The sequence below is a fragment of the Dunckerocampus dactyliophorus genome, chromosome 1, assembly GCF_027744805.1.
Source record: "Dunckerocampus dactyliophorus isolate RoL2022-P2 chromosome 1, RoL_Ddac_1.1, whole genome shotgun sequence".
Classification (NCBI taxonomy): Eukaryota; Metazoa; Chordata; class Actinopteri; order Syngnathiformes; family Syngnathidae; genus Dunckerocampus; species Dunckerocampus dactyliophorus.
In genome coordinates, this window is record NC_072819.1 from 5,758,034 (window position 1) to 5,784,514 (window position 26,481).

The 26,481-nt window shown below is 38.0% G+C and overlaps 1 protein-coding gene across 3 annotated transcripts in view; it reads right to left on the reverse strand.

The window, feature by feature from the left end:
- Positions 1–3,114: 3,114 nt before the first annotated feature.
- Positions 3,115–26,481, reverse strand: part of plagl2 (pleiomorphic adenoma gene-like 2) — a 74,767-nt gene continuing 51,400 nt past the window's right edge. For 2 of the 3 annotated variants that reach the window (XM_054770905.1, XM_054770896.1), the window contains exons 2-5: positions 22,452–22,587; positions 18,970–19,048; positions 18,413–18,885; positions 3,115–16,933 (exon numbers count right to left, since the gene is read on the reverse strand). In XM_054770905.1, the coding sequence (XP_054626880.1) occupies positions 15,475–16,933; positions 18,413–18,726 (1,773 nt within the window). In that variant the 5' untranslated portion in view covers positions 18,727–18,885; positions 18,970–19,048; positions 22,452–22,587 and the 3' untranslated portion in view covers positions 3,115–15,474. The remainder of the gene's footprint in view (positions 16,934–18,412; positions 18,886–18,969; positions 19,049–22,451; positions 22,588–26,481) is intronic. The other variant, XM_054770888.1, reaches the window with a different exon arrangement.

A 26,481-nucleotide genomic window follows, 5' to 3' on the forward strand; every position in this document is an offset into this window, starting at 1 on the left:
AACAAATGATAATATGTTATTAGTATGTTATTCATAATAAAATGACTATAAGTAAACTTTTTCCGGACTATAAATTGCACTTTTTTCATGGTTTGGCTGGTCCTGTGTGGACCCGCCCACAGTGGGACCCGCAGCTGTCGGTTGTGCACCCGCCTGACCCGCCTGCTGGCATTCTGCTGGTCATTCTGCCCGCATTTGCATGGTATTGCCAAATGCAATGACAATATGCAATGCGAAAACGCAATTGGAAAAGACAAATACAAAACAGGAAAAACAACGGCAAATTTCAAAAAACAAAGACAATACAGAAAAAATTAAGAGAAAATGGTAAAAAAAAAATATGACTACATTTGTATATTTTTTTTTATTATTGAATCTGTTTGTATTTCCACATTTGTATATTTTTGTATTATTGATTCTCTTTGTATTTCCACACGTATTCCCTTTTAATTTTGGCACAACGACACGTCGCCGTCACGTGACCAGAAGTGAGCTTTGACCACAAGCCAACATAATATCTGAATATTTCAACTGACATGACTCACCTTAGTCGAAACTCTCCTGATATTTTGTTGTCTTATACACCATAATGAAAGTAATTCCACTTCTCGTAAGCAGACGATGATGGACTTATGTGCTTCTTCTATGGTTTGGGGTGTCACATGGTTCCGTCTGCGTGCCTGTTCACAGGTGCTTATAAAGACAACTGAGAAAGACGGAACACAAATGTCGCCCAAAAGAAAATCCGATTCTTCACATTACAAGCAGCAATTACTGAAATATGCAGCCCAAAACGGTAATGGAGCAACAGAAATTTTTTTGGGAGTGAACGAGAAACTCGTGAGGGACCGGCGGAAAGCGGAGGAAAGTGGCCGCAGCTAAAGGAACAAGTTCACAAATGGGTGCTCGAGCAACGTGCTGCCGGGAGAGGCTTGTCAACAATGCAGGTACGGTACGTCTCCACGCCCAGGTAGGTGCCAACGCGATGAATATACATGACTTTGTGGGTTGTTTAGGCTATACAGTAGTTATCTGAATATACAGTATGTTACTGTTATGTTAACATACCACCTGTTCACGTTGCGTTAACAGGCGCCTATTTAGCCTGTTGTTCTCCATTTTATTGTTATTACTATAACTTACCTTCTAAGTTGAAATGTCTGGTCTTGGTCTGATTTTATAAAATAAATTTCCCCCCAAAAATGGGACTTACAGTATATGTTTTCTCCTTATTGTTCATTTTTGGCTGGGCTTATACTTCAGAGCGACTTATGGTCCAGAAAATACTTATATTATTGTCAAATAAAAGTAAATACTGTAGACGTCCTTGCAATGTAAATAATTCGTTCCGAGAACCTTTATGTTATAGGGTTTTTACCTTATACGAAGCGTAAAATACATGGAAATAGCCTAATCCGTTCCAAGATTTCCCAAACTCACACCTTTGGTACTTCAAAATATTCAAAGTCCACCAAATATGGTGGGAAAATATAAGAAAACGTTAGCATAAACATAGTAGAGTAACATTCCAATATAAAATAAGGTAATAAATATGATTACTGTAAATGAATAAAACTGAAAAACAAAAACAATCCTACCGTTCACGAGATGTCTTGATCAGGAGCGCAAGTGGAGGCAGGAGGAGGAGGAGGAGGACTAGCCTGAGTCGAAACGCGACTCAAAGAGTCTAAGAGTCAGCTGGCCTCACAGACAAATGCACACGCACTACACGATAATGCTGTGTGCAAAATTTTAATTTGTAACAACTTAATTGTTTAAGTTAGTTTCAGGGCGACTACGAATAGGAAGGAGGTTGAAGGGAGAAGCCTGTCTCTCACACAAACTCACGTACGTGCTGTATAACTCAGCCAATGAGATGACAGCGTAGGCGGTGCCCTGATTATCAGCCAATGAGATGAGAGCATAGGCATCGCCCCGATAATCAGCCAATGAGAGCGTGAAGCGTCAGAAGGCGTCACCAAGTGTAAGCTGTTAGTCTGAACCACTGATCTGTATAATATATCTGGATAGCTCATACGTCGCACGCCGCAGTGCAAGCCGCTGAAGCCAAAGAGACGCCATCTTACCACTCACATCTTGACTACATTCGCACAGCGTACATAGTGTACAAAGCAGATGAAGAGGCTCGCAGAACATCTATATTTTAAATTAAAAAGCGGGGAGATTCTCCCATTCCTTCAAGTAACGCAACCTTTGTCCCTTAAAAACGAGTTGATACGTTATTCTCTATCTTTTGGCTATATTAAATGTACTTTTCCCCCTTCCAATTCTCATTGCCTTTGGGACAAAATTCTACTCTGCACCCTGGTTCAGCACTCCCCTATAACAATGCGTAGTTTTACTCCTCTAGAAAGAGATTTTAATTTTAACTGCATATCCCATCCCTTTTTTCCACTAAAATCCATGGACATGATCCTTTACTTTTTTTTCTTACTTTCATACAATTCACTATGCTCTCGTCTGAACAAAATATGAATCGTAAAAGAGAGTGACCTCTTTTCTTTTCTGATATAGAAATATATTTTAACAAAAACCACAGGAGTAATATGTAATATAATATGTAATAATATATAAACATTGGCTCCATATGGGGGTTCATTTGAAATTCGGGTAAACAAAATTTTTTTATATTTGCAAGCAACCGCAAATGATTTAGTAGTCTAGTCGCAGTTGTTTGTTTACATATCCCCCACGACCCTCTATGTAAAGCCGTTATGACTCAGGTATGGTATGATACCACAGAATTTTTAAAAATGATCATACCCGAGTCCTTTATGACTAAGCTCAAGCACACCTGTTGTGCGAGGTTAGTCTGAAGACTAACCTTGCATTTAGTGTGAGTGGGTAGCAAACTAACAACAGCCTTAACAACTCACAAGTTCTCACATAAGCCATTGTCCGAGAAGTGTTTCTTGCGAGTGGCAATATGGCGGCCGTGGGCTCACAAGTCATTGACCAATGAGCTATCCAGATTTATTTGTAGAGATCAGTGGTCTGAACTTGCACCGACTTCATTGTTAGTGTTATTTGTAAGGCATTAATAAAGTTGATTGAAAAAAAAACAACATTATATGGAATTTCTTACGTAATACGATGCAAAAACTTTACATAAATTCTTTACGTTCAGTGGAATTTACGTAAAAGGAGGTTTACGTTATGCGAGGTACTACTGTAAATGCATAATACGCATATAATTTATTTGCTTTTTGCCTATTCTTTTAGTTCAATGAAAATACAAAAAATACTGAAAAAAGTAAAAGAAAAAAGTCTAAAAATGCAAAAATATATTAAATAAATAAACTAATAATAATAGTAGTAAATAAAAATGTACACATAAATTAAATGTACTACAAGCAAACAATAAATAAATGATAATGTATATTACTCATGATAAAATAACTATAAATAAAGGTATAATTGTAATAAAGGTGTAGAAACACGTATATAATTTAAATCCTAATATTGACATATATAACAGTGAATACTACTGGAATTTTTCCCCGACATGTGAGTGACAAGTGAGTGACGTACTGTGTGGCAATGAAAAGGTGTGCAAGGAAGGTATGAAAGCCCCTGGTTTGTCTTTTTAATCATGTCAAGGTAGGTAACACATTATTACAAAGTCATACTGTACGTTGTTGTACTGTACACGTGTGGTTGTGATGGTCGTCATGTCTTTGGATCAACCAATAAACAACAAACATGCGAGCATGCGGCTGACATTTGGAGCAACACAACAAACACTTGTCCTTTTCTTCATCTCCACTTTCTTTATATATTTTATATATACTGTGTGTGCATATATATATATATATATATATATATATATATATATATATATATATATATATATATATATATATATATATATATATATATATATACACACTGTATATCCGTGTGTGTGTGTGTTTCACCTTTTTGTTTGCCACTGACACACTTAAAACGGGCTAAAAAATAAAAAGAACAATACACAAAGAGGTTGGAATGCACAACTTTACCATGAAACACTAGAAACACATGAGAGTAGATTTGGATGTGGTCTATGAAGACAGTACCCAAGACAGGAAAGCGCTATGTACCGCCCATCCCCCCCCCCCAAAAAAATAAAACAAAGATGTTGTTGAATTCCCTTCATTGAAAAGTGTTTGTGTGCGCCCGCTAGCCAAAAAGAAAACAGGAAGTGTGAGGATGAAAAGGGGACGTGCGTGCATCAGTCATGTGACCTATCATGTGATCATTATAGAATTACTCATGCCAATAGATCATTACACGTCATCATTATTAATGGCCTATAGAAAATCATTATATAAATATTCATGACATGAAATAATTATCGATAATTATTTAAATCAATTAATGAAATTACATAATTATAGATCATTCTGTCAATAATTATTAATGACATTACATATAGTAATAATAGTAATTATCAATGCCATTAGATACTTATAGATAATATATTGGTAATTATTCATATTTAATATTAGTTATTCATGACATGAAATAATTATGTACATAAATACTGCCATGACATAATTATACATGGTTATATCAATTATTAATGCCATTAGATAACGATAGATGATACATTTATTAAATAATTCTAGATAATAATTTAGTTATTCATGACACAAGGCAATTATGGGTGATAATTTCAATAATGATTAATGGCATTACATAGTATAGATAACATGATGTCAATAATTATAGGTCACAATGGTATAGTTATTCATGGCATGAGGTAATTACAGATAACTATTTAACTAACTGTTAATGACATCGCATTATATAGATAATATATCAATAATTATTCATGTCATTAGGTACTTATAGATAATCCTTTTGTTGATAATTATTAATGGCATTGGATAATAATAGAAAATAATTATACAGATAATTATTCATGGCATGAGCTATAGGAATATTTGACATAGATGATGACTAATGTCACTGCATAAGGCTAACCTGTACAGTCAGAAAAAGTCCCAAGTGAAAGTGAAAGTAAAAGGGGGCGGGGCTATTAGTGGGAGGTCTATCAAAAACACTGTAGTACACAAACGCTGATAAAAAGTCTAGAGGTCAAAGTTCACATCCATGTACACGTTCAAAGTGAAACCAAAACAAACAAAAAAAATACTCTTTTTACTTTTAAAAGGTTGAAAGTGCGAGAAACTCCGATTAGCTCACAGAAACCCAGGGAGGACAAACTTCATACATGCCAAAAGCTGCTTTTCTTATCTTTTTTTTTTAACTATTATTTTGAAGGGACATTTCTTACAAAAAAAAAAACACGCTCAATTTTGATTGCTACAAATTTAGTCTGGTAACAGACAGAACTTTTTCCCGTTCCATGGTCCAAGCGCTTTCATACTCCAAAAGGTGCTCATTGCTTTAGAATCAGTCAGTCATGTGACTCCTTTACGCGTGTCACAACATACTGTAAGTACAGGGCGGGGGCAAAAAAAAAAAAAAAGTAACATTTCCGAAAGTCGGGCGATAAACTTGGTTGAAATAACGATTAATAACTGGGATTAATTAATGCGATTAATCTGTTGGGTTTTTTTGCATTTTAAACACCAGTGCAAGCTGACTTTCTGACTGCTCATATCGGGGGTGTCCAAACTTCTTCCCAGAGAGGGCCACAAAGTTTGAAAAGTGAAAGAACTTTGCCACTTTGATATTTTGTAAGATATGCTAAGATGTTTTATACAGTAAATATATTTTAAGAAAAAAGCGCATCTCATCTTTGTCATGTTGGTGAAAAAGCCTGTTATTAATATCAACTTCCCATTTTACATTTTTCCAAACTTTCTTCTTAAATATTCTTCCTATATTTTATCATAATATTATGATGTTTAATTCCCATAATATTTTTACTTTATTCCCATAAAATGAAATTTTCCTGAAGTGACTATTTTATTTTCTTCTTGTTTCTCACAATATAAAAATAAAAAACAATTTCTTCAATATTTCAACTCTATGCTACTAAAATGACATTATTTTCCCTTATATGATTGCAATTTTATTCTTGTAAAATTGCAACTTTTACTTACGTCTTTCTCTCAATATTTTGACATTAGTCTCGTAAAATGACAGTAGTTTTTTTAAAATTTTCCAACTATTTCAAATTTATTCTTGTGAATTTTTTTTGGAATATTATGACTTTATTCTAATAATATTTTGACTTTATTCCTATAATATTATAATTTTTCCCCAACCTATTTTTCCAAAAAATTACAGCTTTTTGTTTTGTTTGTTTCTCATAATATTATGATTTTTTTTAAATGTCTCTTTTCTTTAATATTGCATCAAATGACATTATTTTTCCTCCTAATATTACAACTTTATTCTCACAAAATTGCTACTTTTTCTCGTTAGAATAGGACTTTTTTCTCTAAATATTTTTACATTATTCTCATAAAATTACATCTGTGTTTCCATTTGAGCTGTTGCTCTTTTTTTTTAATTTTCAAACTATTTAAACTTTCTTCGAGTAAATTTTCTTCCCATAATATTTTGGCTTTATTCCCATAATATTACAACTTCTTCCCCAACCTAATTTTCCAAAAATTACAACTTTTTGTTTTGTTTGTTTCTCATAATATTATGATTTTGAAAAAATCTTTTTCCTTAATATTTCAACTCTATGCTGCTAAAATGAGATTATTTTTCCTAATATCACAAGGTTATTCTTGTAAAATTGTGACTTTTTTCTCATAATATTTTGACTGTAGTCTTGTAAAATTACAGCTGTTTTTTCCATTTCTGCTGGATTTATTTTCCCCAACTATTTCAACCTTCTTCTTGTCAATTTTCTTCTCGTAATATTATGACTTTATTCACATAATATTATAATCTTTTCCCCAACCTGATTTTCCAGAAATGTTTGATTTTGTTTCTAATAATATGATTTTTGAAAAAAATCTTTTTATTTTCATATTTCAATTGCTGCTAAAATGACATTTTTTCCTGATAATGCCATGAGTTAATCCTCATAAAATTGTAAATTATTTTCTGACTTTTCCCTCTTAACATTTTTACTTTATTCTTGTAAAATTACAACTGATTCCTGCTGTTTAAACTATTTTAACTTTTGTCCTGTTTCTTCCTTTTTCATCTTGTAACTATGACTTCATTCCCATAATATTTTGACCTCAGTCCCATAATTTTATAACTTCTTCCCCAAACAAATTTTCCCAAAATTCAAAACTTTATTTAGTTTTCTTTGTTTCACATATCGCCACTTTGGGAAAAAAAATGATTTTTTTTTTTCCTGTTGTATTTCAACGCAGCAAAAATGTTATTACGACATTATTCTAATAAAATGATGACTTTTTCTCGTTCGAATACAACATTTTTCTTTTAATATTTGGAGTTGATTCTTGTAAAATGACTGCTGATTTTTCTGTTAGTTTTTTATTTATAGTTTTCTTGTTAGAATGCACCTTGAGCCAATAACAAAACAGTAATAGGCTGCACTTTGGACACCCCTGGTATGTGTGTGTGTGTGTGTGTGTATATATATATATATATATATATATATATATATATATATATATATATATGTATATATATATATATATATATATAACAAATATATATATTTGTGGAGTGTATATGTGAATGACAAGTTAGGACAGTGCGTAGCCAAGCGATTGTGCAAAAAGGTAGTTTCTTCTCCCTAGGTTTTGGTAAGAAAAATAAAAATGAGGTGATGTGTTGTGTTGTTTTTTTTGTTTTTTTTTCTCTCGAGGTCCTTTTGTACAAACAGACAATAACAACAAAATCCACACAAACAACTAGAAAAAAAAATACAAAGAAAAAGCGACACCCTGCGGACGTCGCCGTTATTTCAGACCCTTTTTTTTCGCTTTTTCTTTGACTCTACCAAGCAGCCGAGAGAGAAAGAGAGAGAGGAGGAAAAGGGGCGTGGCTTGATGAACATTGTTGTCAGTTGCGTTGGGTTTTGTGCATCTTCAAGAAAATAAAGAAAAACAACAGAAATCATCTAGTGGCCTATGGCGGAGGGCCGACCGTAGCGCCGAGCAGCAAGATGATTTTTTTAAATTTATGTGCTATGATGTAGCCACGCCCTGCCGTGGGCGTGGCCTAAAGCGTGGCCACAGTGTGGAGTGACAGCAAGAACAGTGGATGTAGAAAGGCGATGCCTACGTGTTGAAACGACAGCTTCATCCCCCCCCAAAACATTTCGATCTAGCTCTGCATGCGCTTTTAAAATGTCACTACTCAGCATGTTGGTGTGAAAATCATGCTCACGGTTGCACTGTTTGTCTACAATCGGGGCTATTAGTGCTCCTTAGCGCTGTTACAACATTGGTTCTGTTGCTCCTGTATTGTAGTTGTGTATACTACACGTCTGGCCAGTTTTGGAAGTCGACAAATAGTTTGATAACATATTCAGCTGTCCGACGTAGCATCCGTAGTCATATCTAGCTCTGCATGCGCTTTAAAGTGTCGCTACTCAGCTTGTCTGTGTGAATGCCGCGGGTGTTACATGTGTCATACTGTTGTTTATAATCGACTCATCTGCGCTATTACTGCTGTTACAACATTGGTTCTGTTGCTGCTGTGTTGTACAATATACAGTGGAGTGAAAAGGGTTTGCTCCCTCCCTGATTTTTTTTTTTTTTGCATGATTGTCACACTTAAATGTTTCAGATCATCAAACAATTTTAAATATTAGTCAATGACAAAACAACTGAACACAAAATGCAGTTATTAAATAAAACTTTTTATTATTTAGGGAGAAAAGAAATCCAAACCTACATGGCCCTGTGTGGAAAAGTGATTGCCCTCCCCCCGTTAAAACATAAGTTAACTGAGATTAATTGAGATCTATCAGTGTGGAAAAGGTTTGGGACTCCAGCGAACCACAGTGAGAGCCGTTATCCACAAATGGCGAAAACATGGAACAGTGGTGAAACTTCCCAGGAGTGGCCGGCCAACCAAAATGACCCCAAGAGTGCAGCGACGACTCATCCAAGAGGTCACAAAAGACCCCAACATCAACAAGAACTGCAGGCCTCATTTGCCTCAGTTAAGGTCAGTGTTCATGACTCCAACGTAATAAAGACGCTGGGCAAAAACGGCCTGCATGGCAGAGTTCCAAGACCAAAACCACTGCTGAACAAAGAACATTAAGGCTCGTCTCAATTTTGCCAGAAAACGTCTTGATGATCCCCAAGACGTTTGGAAAATACTCTGTGGTCTGACGAGACAAAAGTTGAACTTTTTGGAAGGTGTGTGTCCCATTACATCTGGTGTAAAACTAATGCCGCATTTCAGAAAAAGAACATTATACCAAAAGTAAAATATGGTGGTGGTAGTGTGATGACCTGGGGCTGTTTTGCTGTTTCAGGACCCTGAAGACTTGCTGTGATAAATGGAACCATGAATTCTGTTGTCTACCAAGAAACCCTGAAGGAGAATGTCCGGCCATCTGTTGGTGACCTCAAGCTGAAACCAACTTGGGTTCTGCAGCAGGACAATGATCCAAAACACACCAGCAAGTCCACCTCTGAATGGCTGAAGAAAAACAAAATGAAGACTTTGGAGTGGCCTAGTCAAAGTCCTGACCTGAATCCTATTGAGATGCTGTGGCATGACCTTAAAAAGGCGCTTCATGCTGGAAAACCCTCCAATGTGGCTGAATGACAACAATTCTGCAAAGATGAGTGGGCCAAAAATTCCTCCTGTAAGAGACTCATTGCAAGTTAAAGGCTTGATTGCAGTTGTTGCTGCTAAGGGTGGCCCAACCAGGTATTAGCTTTAGGGGGCAATCACTTTTTCACACAGGACCATGTAGGTTTGGATTTTTTCCCCCCTTAATATTAAAAGGTTTCATTTAAAAACTGCATTTCGCAAACTGCTGTAGTCATTGACTAATATTTAAATGTGTTTGATGATCTGAAACATTTAAGCCTGACAAACGCGCAAAAAAAAGAAGAAATCAGGAAGGGGGCAACCGCTTTTTCACACCATTGTACTTGTTCATATGGTCACTTTCTCATACACTCCAAGTCATTATTATTTAGGCAACTAAACGGCCTTGTTGAGGGTTTTAACTTACCCAATTTCTGGTGGAAATGTACTTATTAGTGGTGTCTCGGGCGTGAGCGGAAATCGAATATGCGTGTCCATCATGATAAAGATGATGCATGTGTTTGTAAAGGTGTCTTTTAACGCTTCCTACATCCACTGCTTGCGCTTTGAGGTGTCGGGTTCACTTTGGGCTCAGGTTTCTGAACGGCTTAAAGAAAAGAAGCTTAATTCATTACGGAATAACCCTTTTTCCTGGCGGAATCCACCAGCCCAATGTCGCACGTTGAAGCGAAGCTAACGCTAAGAAATACGCTAGCTAGCGTCCACAGTCTATGCTAACAAGTGAAGTAGGCTTCGAGACGGACCGCTGAAGGGAAAAAGGCTAATAATACTTCATCCGTGCTTTGCAAGATCCACAAGTCATGTAAACCTGCCAGACGTCCACACAATAAAACACAGCTAAAAATACACTTTTACTGAGATCAAAGCAATAATGAGATATTTCGTACACTGCAATAACATTCTTTTTTTCCTCATCTGTCACGGTAACTCTTTTTTTTCCTTTTTTTTAAGCATTCACATATGTCAGGGATCCTCATGACGTCTTGTCTACCCAAAGAGGCCGGAATTTAGTCGGAAATTGCACGGAAAAGGTATTGAAAAACAGAATAAAAGTCGTGTGATAGTTTCTTACCCATACGATACCAAGTAATACAGATTGCTTGGTGTACCACCGATGCCAATACCGATACTTCCATATGTCATGATACAGCTGCTTATCGATCACTTGTTTATACAAAATTAAATGATACTTGCTGATATTTTCCCTTGTCCGATACTGACTTGATACTTTTATGCTAATTGATGAAGGCTGTTCCAGCGAGGGCCACATAGTGAAACATGAAAGGATGCAACTTTCCCACTTTGATATTTTTGTAAAATATGCTATGAAGTTTTACTTTATATAATTCATCTCAGCTTTGTCATACAGGTGGAAAAGCCTATTATTAATATCAACTTCACTGTTGGTTTTCCCCAATTTTCCAAGTATTTCAACTTTCTTCTTAAATATATTTTCTTCTCAGAATATTTGGACTTTATTCCCATCATGTTATAACTTTTCCCCCGAAGACAATTTTCCAAAAATGACTACGTTCTTTTGTTTTTTGTTTTGCAAGCAGAGCTCCAGTATCGGAATAGTGCTGGTATCGGCAGATATTAAAATTTAGGTATACTATAATTAGACATTTTCATAAGTATTACATTTTTTATACATTTTTATTTTTACATTTTTTATAATTTTTTATATAGTATTTATTATCGCTACCATGCTAGGTGTTGCATGCTAACGTTAACATGTTAGCATTTTTAGCCGTTTTATCAGTAGAACTCATAGGAATACTTTGCGCTAATGTTAAGTGTTATCATGCTAACATTGGCATAGTAGCGTTTTTTTGCCATTTTCAATAATGTAAACATTGCCGGACATCTAGTACTATCATGCTAGGTTTAGCATTGCTAATAGGCTAACATTAGCATAGCAGCATTTTTGTCATTTTTATGTCACGTGGATCAGTGCATCCCTGCCTACATGCTATCATTCAGTCTCTGTATCGTTATATCGTCTCATATCGACACAGCATTGCTGAAATTGGAAAAATGTCACATGATTCATTCCAGTTCATTCCAACACTCAAATCTGTCAGAATATCAGCCTTGCCATAAGAGAATCAAGACCAGTATCGGAAAGTGTGGCATTAGGAAGAGTGGATATTTTGGTATCGATCCAGCCATCATTTGTTTTTGTGATAAAAAGTTCAAATTTTGTCATTGTCATTGTTTTTTTCTCTTCGCTGTTAAGGAAAAAATCCAAAAGCATTTTCAAGATATCCCACAAAACATCCACTTTTTGTACAACGTCCGACTAAATCCCGGCGACAAGAGGCCCCTTCAAGGGCGAGCTGAGGGTTGAAAACTGTAATGAGGAAGCGTAAAGTGTATTCTGGGAATTTGAGGAAACAGAGCAGATTCCTAAAGATGAAGTGCCTTCTGCTAAAAAAAAAAAAAAAAAAGTGCTTCTCTTGAGGAAAAGTTAGAAAAAAATGTTTGTTTGTTTTGTTTAACCCGTGAAGAGTTTTTTCACACATATGCCACAACTGATTTTTTTGCCCAAATTTGGCTCTGTCTTTAAAATGTAATAACTCAGTCATTTCTGAATACTTTTTTACTTTCGACCACTCAAAATTTTCAGTGGCATCAGACCTATCCATACATATATAGTTTTTATTTATTTATTTATTTTTGATACCCTCTATGTACAATAAAAGCAATAATGTGCTTTCAGCAAAAAACAATTATGTGTATATCTATATAAAAAAATTAATTAAAATTGGAATGTTTGATATGAATAATTAGGGCCTTGAATATGTTAAAAAATCACAACAACAGATTTTTTGTGGCATGCACATTTTTTTGACAATGGCAATTTTATGTTAATTACCCCATAACGCGTTTTTTTGTTCAAATATTGACAGACCCTTGGAAGTGTATAATTTCTGAATATTTTTTTTACTTTCAACCACTCAAAATATTCAGTGGCATCAGACCTATCCATGCATATATAGTTTTTTGTATTTATTTATTTTTGAACGTGAATGAACATGAACAATAAACAACTTTTTTTTTTTTCGAACAATTCATGCAAGTCGGCCTCATATGATTTCGTCATACTGATACGCCGCATTTCGAGCAGACATTGGACGCTCTCAGTGGGTGTGTCACAAAGTCCACACTGCTTTCTCTTTCGTGAAGGTCCAGGTGTGGCCTCTGCAGCATGCAAGAAAGCGTTTTGCAAGGTTTTAAAAGCCAAAAAGCTGTCTTGCAGACAAAAAGCTGTTTTATCGACAAAAAGCTGTTTTGCAGAGAAAAAGCTTGTTTTCCAAGGCGAGCCGCATTGGGAAATGCTCTCAAAACACCGCTATCCAATAGGAAGAGGGAGGGGGGGGGTCAGATTCAAACGCTGGACCAATAGAAACATCAAACTACAACTCCCAGCATTCCCCCAAGCAGAGCCGCCATGTTGGAGTGACGCGCCGCTGACGCGCCGCTGACGCTGCAACCACAGACACGCATGCTCCGTGCATACATGCACAATTTTGCAAATAACACTTTATTTTGCAAAATAACTTCACCCAGCAATGCACACACACACACACGCACCTATTCTAGCAAGATGGACAGTTTCCATGACGTTCATTTTGCACGATTGGGCGCTCATTGCAAAGACGCTATTAGTTAGGCTGTGTCGCCATCCAGTGGATTGTGGGTGTAAATTCAAAAAAAAAAAAAATCCCTCTCTGCTGTTTTTCGACTCGCCACTGAATGGATTGAAGCGGAAATCACGGGAAATGCATGATAAAATATGAGGTTTTCAGTGCATCAAAAAATAGACATTATAATGGGAGTCTATGTGTCAAAACTTGGACTTTTGTAACGTTCTGGAGCATTTTTATTTTGCTCAGAGATGCAACACTTTACAAATGTTGGCATGGTGCCATTTTTTTTGTTTTTCATCTATTTCCAACCTGGGAGACCTTGAAGCAATCAAACGTTTTTTCCCCAAATGCTTTTCTCTTTAAAATAAATCTCACTGTCCAAAATATGGACAATAACTCTTCAAGGGTTAAACCAACACTTTTCACATTTCTTTTTTTTCGTATCCCGTTAAACTGTTCAACCAAAGAAAACAGTAAACAGGAATCTGGGCAGATCATCTCTGTTCATATTTTCTATCTGCGCAAAAGAGCACTTTTTTTCCCAGAATGGGATGGGGGCTTTTTTTTTTTTCCCAGAATGGGATGGGGGCTTTTTGAGGTAAATCCTGGACTTTGAGCTCTTTTTTTTTGTGTCTCAGGCCCAGGTCTGTCCAGTCCACACGGAAACGTTCCTGGGATTGAAAAAAACTGGCATCCACACTGTGCCGGATTCGTAAATAGTCTCATCCGGACGGGAAACGGATCACTGGGTGAAAAGGATGTAATACACAAGGCACGCCTACGTGTGGCGCTGTAAATGCACATAAGTCAGCTTTCCGAAGCTGGTCGTCTCCACTTACAAGAAGTAGAAATACTTCTGCGAGTCATTTCGGAGGATAAGACAACAAAATATCAGGAGAAGTGTAATGTATAGAGATAGTTATATTAGGGCTGTCAAATATAACACGTTAACGACTCTTCTTAAATAGTCTTCATACATTTTCTTTTGGTATTATTATGACTCTATTCCCATACAGTAATATTATGACTTTATTCCAATAATATTATCTAATTTTCCAAAAATGTTTTGTTTGTTTAATATAATATTCCAAGTTTATTCTTTTTCTCTTAATATTTTGACTTTTTTCTCATAAAATTACATCTGTTTTCCCATTCTTGCTATTGTTATTTTTTTTATTTTTCAACTTTGTTTTTGTACATTTTTTTCTCAAAATAAATGGACTTTATTCCCATAAAATTTTGACTTTATTCTCCTAACATTATAAATTTTTCTGCAAAGTAATTTTCCAAAAATGACAGCTTTATTTTGTCTGTTTCTCATAATATTACAGCTTTTAAAAAAATTTTCCTTTTTCTTTAATAATTCAACTTTATGCTGCAAAAATAAAATTATTTTTCCTCATAATATTATGAATTTATTCTTGTTAAATTGCTACTTTTTTCTTGATAGAGTTCAACTTTCTTCAGATCTCTTCATATTTTGACTTTATTCCCGCAAAATTACTGCTGATTTTTTCAAAAACAACAATTTTATTTTGTTTTGTCTGTTTCTTATAATATATATACACCTTGAAAAAATATTGTCCTTTTTCTCTCATTAAATTTTTAATTAGAATTTTTTTTTTATTATTTCTTTTCCCACTCTGGAAGCCGTTTTCAAAAAAATTCCACCCAGGATGCCGTTTCCGTGTGGATGATAGGCTGAAACCATAAAATAATTTCCGTTTCCGTGTGGATAGTCCCTCAAAGTGAGACGTTGCGCCATTCTTACAAATACATCAAAGAAAAACAAAAACAAAAAAAAATCTCCACTTCAAACTATATTTTTTGTATCCGCGTCACAACAATACAGATCATCTTCACTAAACTTGATCTTTGATATATTTTTTCCTATTATTGCTTTCGAAAGTAACGCAGTACCACGCCTTTTGGCCTACTGATTCTGCCCTCTATACACGACTAAATAAGGGGGGGGATATAAGGGGACTTAAATGGCGTTGGGAGGTAAAATGAAGGGTTACTACGTCGTCATAACTACAGGATAAAGGGAAAAAAATCCAAATAAAATCTTGAAACTTCCTTTTAAGGATGCATGAGAAGCTTTAGCGCGCTCTCACTGGAAGGCCTGGTGGAAGCGAGGCAGCGTGGTGGTGCTGAGGCTGGAGCTGAACACTGGCGGGAGAGGGTGCAGGGGTCCGAGGCCCAGACCCCCGCCGGAGCTCTGCTGCTCCTGAGGTTGCGGTTGCAAAGAGGTAAGAGGCGCTGCCGAGGCAGAAGCCGAGGCGGCGTGAGGCTCGGCGGCGACGGCGTGCAGAGATGAGGAAGACGAGGAGGAGGAGGAGGGTGTCGCCGAGGAGGTGTAGCCCATCACCAGTCCTCCCGCGCTCATGGGGGCGCCGTAGGGAGGCAGGTTGAGCGGGAGGAAGCCCAGTAAGTGGGAGAAGTCCATGTTAGCAGCGCACAGAGACTCGGCGATCACCGCGGGGCTCTTGGACAGCAGCGGATCCCCGCACAGTTCTTCCGTTAGGCCAGCAGGGGGCTCCAGTCCGTCCTTTGGGGGGGAAACAGCAGCGTGGGGCTCCGGACCTGGCAGACCGCTCTGCAGATCCATGAGGAAGCTCTCCATCTCCACCTTCAAGGGTTTGTCCAGCAGGTATGAGGTAGATCCCAGCTGGTACTTGGGGGCCTGCTGGGGGTGGTGCTGCTGCTGGGGGGCCGGGGGCTGGTGGTGAGGCGGCGGAGGGGAATGGTGGTGGTGGTGGTGGTGATGGTGGTGGTGGTGGTGGTGGGAGTGTGGGTGCAGGGATCCAGTGGATTCCATGTGGCAGCCCATGCTCATGGCCGCCGAGAGGGGCGCAGACATGAGGGGCGGGTGAGGGTGGGCCACCCCAGAGTTGGACATGGCCTGCAGATGGTGGGGGTTGTACACGCCCATGGGGAAGGGGGCCCCGCTCGGGAAGGGCTTGCCCATCATGGGGTCCTTGTTGGGGGCGGCGCTGCACATCATGGGACTGAGCTCCTCCTTCACGGAGCAAGGAGGCGACCCCGAGGCGAGTAGGCCCAGCATGTCCGGCGGCTCGGTCTTGATCTTCAGCAGCTCTTGCGAGTGGCTCTTCTTCACGTGGCGCGTCAGGTGGTCCTTTCTGCCGAAGCGCTGGGCGCAGTACTGGCACAGGAAGTCCTTGCGGCCGGTGTGCACCACCATGTGGCGCCGCACGTCCTTGCGCGTGTAGAAGCGGCGGTCGCAGTGATCGCACGGATGCTTCTTCTCCTTGGCGCCGCCCGACGACTTCCCCGAGTGGCTCTTGAGGTGCTCCAGCAGGACGGGCGTGCTCTCGTACCTCTGCATGCACACTTTGCAGGTGAGGTCGCCCGCCGTGGCCGAGTGCATGGCCACGTGGCGCTTGTAGCCCAGCTTGGTGTTGTAGTGCTTGCCACACTCCTCGCACTTGAAAGCCTCCTTGTTGGGGTCATGGGTCTGCAGGTGGTTCTTCAGGTGGTCTTTGCGGTGGAACATTTTCTCACAGAACGAGCACTGGTGGGTCTTCTGTGGCGAGTGCGTGGCCATATGCCTACAGAGGATGGAGGTACGTTAGGTCCGTTAAACCCCCATTTCGCCATTTTTGCTCTGTTTTTTTTTGTCTCCAAATATTTCAACTTTCTTCTTAAATAGTCTTCATACATTTTCTTTTGGTATTATTATGACTTTATTCCCATACAGTAATATTATGAATTTTTTTCCCATAATATTACCTTATTTTCCAAAAATGTTGGTTTGTCATAAAAAATACTAAATTAAGGTATTTAAGTAATATTGTCCCTTTTCTTGAATATTTCAACTCTATGCTACTACAGTAAAATGACATTATTTTTCCTCATAATAGTACAACATTTTTCTCGTTAGAATACTTTTTTTCTCTTAATATTTTGACTTTATTCTTGTAAAATTGCAGCTGTTTTTCCATTTTGGCTATTGTTAATTTTTTTAATTTTTCAACTTTCTTTTTGTAAATTTTTTTCTCGAAATAAATTGACTTTATTCCCATAGTATTTTGGCTTTATTCTCATAACGTAACTTTTTCCGCAACCATATATTCCAAAAATGCCAACATTATTTTGTTTTGACTGTTTCTCATAATATTACAACTTAAAAAAGGTATTGTAGTTTTTGATATTTCAACTTTATTACCAGTATACTGAAATTACGTTATTTTTCTTCATATTATGAGTTTATTCTTTTAAAATTGCCACTTTTTTCTTGTTAGGATACAACTTTTTTTCTATCAATATATTGATTTTATTCTCAGAAAATTACAGTTTTTTACATTCCTGCTGTTTTTTTAAATTTCAAAATATTTCAGCTTTCCTCTCGTAAATTTTCTTCTCATAATATTTTGACTTTATTCCCATAATATGACCAAATTTTCCAAAAATTACATCATTATTTTGTCTTGATTGTTTCTCATCACAGGACTTTTAGAAAAAAAATGTCTTTTTTCTGTAATATTTCAACTTTATGCTATTAAAATAATATTAGAAGTTTATTGTTGTAAAATTGACACATTTTTTCTCAATACAACTTTTTGCTCTTGATTGCTTGACTTTATTCTCGTAAAATTACAGCAGTTTTTTTCCACCGCTGTTGTTTTTCCCACAAAACATTTCAACTTTCAGACATTTTCTTCTCGTAATTATGACTTGATTGCCATAATATTATGACTTTACTCTCATGGTAGTATAACTATTTCCCCAATGTAATTTTCCAAAAATTACAACTTTATTTTGTTTGTTTTATCATAATTTCATGATTTAAAAAAAATAATGTATTTATTTTTTAACATTTCAAGTCTATGCTACTATGATAATATTATTTTTCCACATAATATTCCAAGTTTATTCTTGTAAAATTGCCATTTTTTCCCCGTTAGAACACAACTTTATTCCCACAATATTTTGACTTTATTCTCATAAGATATTAAACTTGTTCTGCAACCTAATTGGCTGTGTTTTGACTTTTTTCATGTAAAAGTTCAGCGATGGTGTGATGCTACCTGAAGAGTTTGTATTTGGAGCTGAAGGCCTTGGCACAGTGAGGCTGCGAGCAGTGGAAAGGTTTCTCTCCCGTGTGAGTCGCGGCGTGGAGGCGGAGCTTCTCCTGAGAGGCGAACAGAGCCCCGCACGCCAAACACTCCTTCCCTCTCGCCGCCTCTTCTTCCTCGTCGTCCCTTTCTCTCCCCCTCTCTCGTTCTGTGCGTGGCAGCGGGGCGGTGCTCCCGAACAACTTGGCGGCGGCGGTCCGTCGTCCCTCTTCCTCCGGCGTCAGTGCGGTAATACGGTGTGAGGCATCGGCGGCAGCAGCTGCCATGGCAGCCCTAGAGTGCCGCGGCCATGAAAGTCCACTTGGGGGCTCCCCCGCCTTGCAGGCTCAACGTCGGAAGTCGGAGGCCCAGCGAGCAGGCGGGCGGGTGGCTGGGAGCGTGGTCAGAGGAGGCTCGGATGACGTTGCAGAAACATGGAGGTGAATCTGCCGTAGGACACAAGGCACACGTTGTTTTAGATTACCGTACTGATTTGGAAAAAAAGTGTGAAAAAGAAAAAGACGTCTTACATTCGAGGTTTGGAGATTTTTGCACGCAAACCAACAGGTGGCGCCAAATGACCTCTCAGTCCAACCCACTACAGCGTGTCTGGACACAAAGGAAAAAATGCAGATATTACATCATTATTTTATAAAAATATATATGATAATAACGGCCGCACATTGGTCCAGTGGTTAACATGTTAGCCTACACAGTAACAGTCTGGAGATCGGGAAGACCTGGGTTCGATTCTCCGTTGGGCATTTCTTTGTGGAGTTTGCATGTTCTCCCCATGTGTGGGTTTTCTCCGGGTACTCCGGTTTCCTCCCACATTCCAAAAACATGCATGTTAGGTTAACTGGCGACTCTAAATTGTCCATAGGTATGAATGTGACTGTGAATGGTTGTTTGTCTATATGTGCCCTGCCATTGGCTGGTGACCTGTCCAGGGTGTACCCCGCCTGCCGCCCGAAGTCAGCTGGTATAGGCTCCAGCATGGCCCCGGTTCACGGGGTTGCGTGGGCATGCTGGAGCCTATCCCAGCTGGACCGGGGCCATGCTGGCATTCTCCAGAGAAGTGGTATAGAAAATGGATGAATGGATGGATATGATGATGACATTTTGAATTCAAAAGAAAGAAAGAATATATCCTGAAGGCGGGAACCTTGGTGGTTTCATCCTCTGCTGCAGAAGCTAGCTCTTGGCATGTGTATTGTCACATCTCTGGTGGGAAGGAGCCTGAGCTGGTGCGCTGACGCGGAGAAGTTCCGGCTAGTTATAGTCGGACTTGCTTCAACGCACAGCAAGGGCTCTGGAACCAGTCCTCTCGAGAGGGGCTGGACTTTATTCCACTCATTGCCATTGGCATTGCCAACAGTGAGAGGCGACGGGCAGGAGTGGCAATTCCTTTTGCCCCCGGCTCAGGGCCTGTACCTTGGAGTTTAACCCGGTGAACGAGAGGGTAGTTTCCCTTCACCTTCAGGTGGGGGGACAGGTCCTGACTCTTGTTTGCACTTATGTGCCAAACAGTTCAGAATACCCAAGCTTTTTGGAGTCTTTAGAGGAAGTACTGGAGCGTTCTCCTTCGGGGGATTCCCTTGTTCTGCTGGGGGACTTCAACGCTCATGTTGGCAATGAGACCTGGAAAGGTGTGATTGGGAGGAGCGGCCCCCCTGATCTGAACCTGAGCAGTGTTTTGTTATTGGACTTCTGTGCTTGTCACGGATTGTCCATAATGAACACCATGTTCAAGCATAAGGGTGTCCACGTGTGCACTTGGCACCAGGACACCCTAGGCCGCAGTTCGATTATTGACTTTGTGGTTGTGTCGTTGGACTTGCGGCCACATGTTTTGGACACTCGAGTGAAGAGGGGGGTAGAGCTGTCAACCAATCACCACCTGGTGGTGAGTTGGCTCCGATGGTGGGGGAGGATGCTAGTCAGACCTGGCAGGCCCAAACACATTGTGAGGGTCTGCTGGGAACCACTGGCAAAGTCCCCTGTCAGGAGTTTCCCGGAGTGGGCCATGTTCCATGCCTCCATTGCCGAGGCGGCTGATCGGAGCTGTGACCACAAGGTGGTCGGTGCCTGTCGTGGCGGTAAGCTCAGAACCCGTTAGTGGACACGAGTGATGAGAGATGTCGTCAAGTTGAAGGAGTCCTATCAGGCCAAAAAGGCCCATGGGACTCCGGAGACAGCTGACAGGTCCCGGTAGGCAAAAACGTGGACATTGGAGAAGTTCGGAGGAGCCATGGAGAACGAATTCCGGATGGCTTCGAAGACATTCTGGACCATCAGCCTCCGTCTCAGGAGGGGGAAGGAGTTCATGGTCAACACCGTGTATGGTGGGGATGGTGTGCTGCTGACCTTGACTCGAGATGAGGACCGGGGGAAGGATTACTTTGAAGAAGACCTCAATCCCACTGACATGTCTTCCAATGAGGAAGCAGAGCTTTCCCATCTCTGGGACTGAGGTTGCCGAGGTGGTCAAAAAACTCCTCGGTGGCAAGGCCCCGGGGGTGGATGAGATCCATCCGGAGTTCCTTAAAGCCCTGGATGCTGTAGGCGTGTCTTGGTTGACCCGACTCTGCGGCATCACGTGGACATCGGGGGCAGTGCCTCTGGATTGACAGACTGGGGTTGTGGTCCCCCTTTTCAAGAAGTGTGACCAGAGGGTGTGTTCCAACTATCATGGAACACACCCTCTAGTCGCACCCAAAGTGGGTGGCCCAACCAGTTATTAGGTTAAGGGGGCAATCACTTTTTCACACAGGGCCATGTAGGTTTGGATTTTTTTTCTCCCTTAATAGTGAAAAGCTTCATTTAAAAACTGCCTTTTGTGTTGTCATCGACTAATATTTAAATTTGTTTGATGATCTGAAACATTTAAGAATGACAAACATGCAAAAAAAATAAGAAATCAGGAAGGGGGCAATCACTTTTTCATTAGTTTGGCCTTTATTTCAAATATTTCATCTGGCTTTTTGCAGTGAATGTGTCTCCTAGCTCAACACTCCCGTGATGACTACTGATCATATTTCTTATCAGGGATGAGCCAGATACTCGCTATAAATGACTTCGTTACGGATAATGCATTTTTGCCGAAGAAGCATGAAAGGAGTACATCTCATCATTATCCGTAATCGGGATGAAAGAAAATTATGTGTTCACTCTTGCAGTGCTTTTGACAAGACAGCGCTGTGCAGGCTTGTGTTGCCTCAGTCACTTATGCAACTCAATTGGGGTAGCATGACCGCTTTTTCCCTTGAAATGTAATTTTATCTCATTCTATGAAGTCATCATAAAACAGGCATGTTCATTTTTAGTTGGCAGTACACAGACAGTGATAACAGTAACGTGCATTGACTGGCCACAACATTAGGTACACCTGCACTGCTGTATCAAACACTCATTATATACATTATATACACCAGCGTGCTAAAATATCACACCCCTCTCAATACGTTGCAGTATGCACGCTGCAATCTTAAACTTGTTTCGTAACGTACGCAGTGCATTTCACAAGACAGCTGTGTACGGCTCGTGCGTCAGTCACTGTCGGGGGGGGGGGGGTTGTTGTTGTTGTTTTGCTTATAATTTGGCTGGTGATATAAAGTTGGAAAACTTTGCTTGTAGTACTGAACGCGGTGCTTTTGAAAAGCTACAGTGAACAAGGCTGACAGATCGTTTCCCTCTTTGGCATCAGTGGATGTTTGCATGAATCACTTCACACAGATCCTTCAAAAATAATTCAATAATTAAAGTCTTACAGATGACAGTACACATATAGCGGAATAATAAACACTAAATATAGCAACTTCTGATCAATCCATGTCAATTTCAGACTTAAAATAATGTATTGATTTAAGCCGCGCCCATTTCCAGTTAACCCACGCCCACTTCCGGTTTATGCCACGCCCACTCCAAGTACAGCGAGATTATTTAGATGGAACAGATACAGATACAGACAGTGGTGTACTCGCTCATCCCTGTTTCTTATCATCCCACTTACTTCCAATCCCACGTGTCCGTCTGTTCCTACGCTTCACATGCGCGCCGCTTCTCTTACGTCTCCTCCTCACCCAGGCCCAACAGCCACGCTTGGCGGCGAGCGACACAAAATAGTCTTCTGCATCTTGGCTCTTCTGCTGGACACAAAAAACAAACATACAGTTGAGCAAAAAAAAAAAAAGTAACAGTAATAGCCACCATTTTGTGAAAAAGAAGGCTTGGCTACACATCTTAAAATAGAGCTGTGTCAACTATTTGTCAATCACGTACGCCAGTGGTTCTCAACTGGTGGGTTGCGGATCCATCCTGGGTTGGTCGCAGACATGAGTCAAAAATGACATTAAAATATGAAGTATCCCAACGCAAAAATTAGCAATATTTTAGTCATTCTAGCCATCTAATGTTTTAAAAGATGATATTTGCAATTTTTAAAAAAACAAATACATTTGCTTGGTTTGACTGACATAAAAGTATGAAGGAATTAAATAAGCACATAAATTAAAGCATAAATTAAAAAAAAGACAAATTAAAATGACTCCAACAGAAGTGTGAAGATAATGAAAATAAATAAAAATAGAAATTACTTGAATAAAAGTGTAAAATAAATGTAAATTTAAATGATTTCAATAAGAGTTAAAGATAATTACAAAAAATAAAAATAAAGATGGCTTCAGTAAAGGTGTAACAAATAAAATTCAAATAGATAAAAGCGTAAAAAATTCATAACATTTAAATTACTTGAATAAAAAAGTTTAAAGAAAATTGTATAAATAAAAATGACTTCAATGGAAGTGTGAAAGATTTAAAATAAATAAAAACTTCAATAAAAGTGTAAAAAAAAAATAAGTGTATAAACATCTTTTTAAAATAAATAGTAAAAATTACTTCAATAGAAGTGTAAAAAAAAATATTTAACATAAAAAAAATAGAAACGACTTCAATAAAAGTGCAAACAATTTTTTAAATAAAAATAAGTTCAATAAAAATGTAAAATATTTTTAAAATAATGATTTAAATAGAAATGTAAAATAACTATTCAAAATAAATAAAAAGTACTTCAATAAAAGTGTAAACAATTGTAAAAATAAATATTACTTCAATAAGAAAGTATACAAAAGTAATTTAAAATAAAAATGACTGAAATAAAAGTGTAATAAATAAATAAAAATAAAAATTACTTCAATAAATGCACACTATTATCTACTTATTTAAATTTGATGTAAAAAAAATAAATTTACAATTTTTAAAAAGTAAGTAAATAATTTTTTCTTGACTGAATGATAATATCCTCAAAAGCAGGGGTTCTCATTAAGTCACCACCCACGTTTATTAAGGAAATGAGGGGGGAAACCACCAGTTGAGACTCCCTGCTTTAAAATAGTCCTTTGCAACACTAAACACTACAAATGATATTTCCAGAAAAAGTAAGAGTCGATAGGTAAGATGTGATCTCACTAGAGGGCGCTCAAGGACAAATAATTCAAGACGGGCGCCAACGTTTCTGTGCCTTTGCAACGTCATCGTGTACTTGTCATGGAAGTTACACACACACACACAGACACACACCAAAGAGTTGAATAAACTCTCAACCCTTAACTACACCCCCCCACCCCCCACTTCTAGCTCCCAGTGACCTCTGCTACCGACTAACACGACCTTGGAGTCCAAGGTTGAACGGACACAACAACAACAACAACGTCAGGCTCACGTGACTGGAGAGGGTGTGCTTGTGTTGTAGTAGTGGTAGTAGTAGTACAGAGACACGTGCATGTGTATAATAATACATGATAATAATAAATATACTACATAATAAACATGCCGTATATGTATGAGTAATATATATACAGTAGATGCAATATAATAATAGTAAAATCATAAAAATACCACATGATATACTGTATGTATATATATATATATATATGAATCATATGACTCAGTATAATAATAAAACTGCATATCTATTTTTTATTTTATTTATTTACTGCATTAAAAATATTTTATTGATATATATATATATAAAAATTATACAACCACAATAAAAATATTTATTTTATTTATTTAAAATTTTATTTTATATATATTATTTTATTTACTGTATTAAAACAGTCTTGCATTTACTTGAAAAACACTTTTCATTTTATTTTATTTATTAACGGTTATTTGTTTTTTTTAATTTTTTTTTATTGTATTCATTAAAAATGTCATTGTTTTTATTAAATATGTTTTATTTTTGTCCAATTTTATTTAATGTATTTAAAAAGTATTTGTATTTGTTACAATTTTATTTATTCAATATTTATATTTAATTTAAACATTTTAAAAATATTTGATATTATTTTCTTGAAACAGTCTATAGAGACACGGTACAGTAAAAATAGTAAATACAGAAATAAATAATAAAAATGATCATAATAAATAAATTACATAATAAACATACTGTATGATTATTTTATAAACAGTAATATGATAGGGCTGTCAAATTATTAAAAATTGTAATCAGATTAATCACAGTTTGTATTAATCATGATTAATCACCATTAGCAACTATGTCTGAAATATGCCCATTTTTACTGTATTTAATGAACAGAAAGATAAATGACAGGACAGGATTGTATATATTTGTATGTTTTAACAGCTCCAAATGAACTGAATATGTCAATCAAGCTAAAAGATACCACACAAGTCTAAAAATCTATTTGTCTAACACCATCTATTCATCCATCTTCTATGCCGCTTATCCTCACTAGGGTTGCGGGAATGCTGGATCCTATCCTAGCTGACTTTGGGAAAGAAAATATGCCAGCCAATGGCAGGGCACATATAGACAAACAACCATGAACGTTTACATTCATACCTATGGGCAATTTAGAGTCTCCAATTAACCTACAATGCATATTTTTGGAACGTGTGAGGAAACCGGAGTACCCGAAAACCCACACACGCAAGGGGAGAACATGCAAACTCCACAGATTTAACGTAATTAAGCATTTTCACCTCCAAACCATATAGGGGGCGCCATACACTGTACATGTACACCTATACAAGCAGGGGTTAAGTAGTGTGAGATATGACACAAGTAGAGTTCATGTCACATTTGTGTGTGTGTGTGTGTGTGTGTGTGTTTCCAGTGGTGCTTAAGAGGACCTGACAGCTGTAGCATTGTGCGGTGGACATCACCCAGCAGGGGGGGAGGGGGGTGACACCCATCCCATTGACCACCCTCAGGGAGCCCGGCTCCATTGTTGCAGGCTACCCACGTCGCACATTCCTGGCTTGAACCATGCCGCGCCGCACCGCCGCACAACAGCAACATGAAACACACATAGCTGAGCTCACTCACACACACACACACACACACACACACGTTACACCCCCGCCTCTCTCCCAAACTCTCACACACAAAGTAGTGCATATAGACATCCCGTAGTAAAAAAAAACTGCCTTTGCCAAAATACTACTACATGTCACACTTCTTGCAATTTATGCAAACAAACACCATGCGGCTTTTCAACACCTCACGTTGGGATCCATAAAAACAAGCACAAAGCTGGACTTATTAACCTAACTTTGGAACCTGCACACTGTCCATTCCGCACTGCCAATCCCAAATTGTTTGATTTTATCTTAAATTTGTCTTACATTGCCTTGGTATTGCACCATGCTTGTCTGTTTTGAGTATATTCTTACGTTTATGATGGCATTTGTATGCTATACTTGTTTTTGCTTCCATCCAAGTATACATCTGTCGTGCTAGTCAACAGGAACAAAAAAATGTCTGACAACCACAATAAAAGATTTGATTTGATTTATCCAAAATGTATTTAATTTTATTCATTACTATTTTTATTTTATTTACTTTTTTATTTTATTTACTTTATTATTTTTTATATAAATAGCTAACTATAAATAAACTGTTTATAAAATGTATTAACATTTTATACAATCACAAAATATTTAATTTTATACATTATTTTTATTAAGTATTTTATTTTATTTATTAACTAATTAATTTGTTTATTTTAATTTACCGT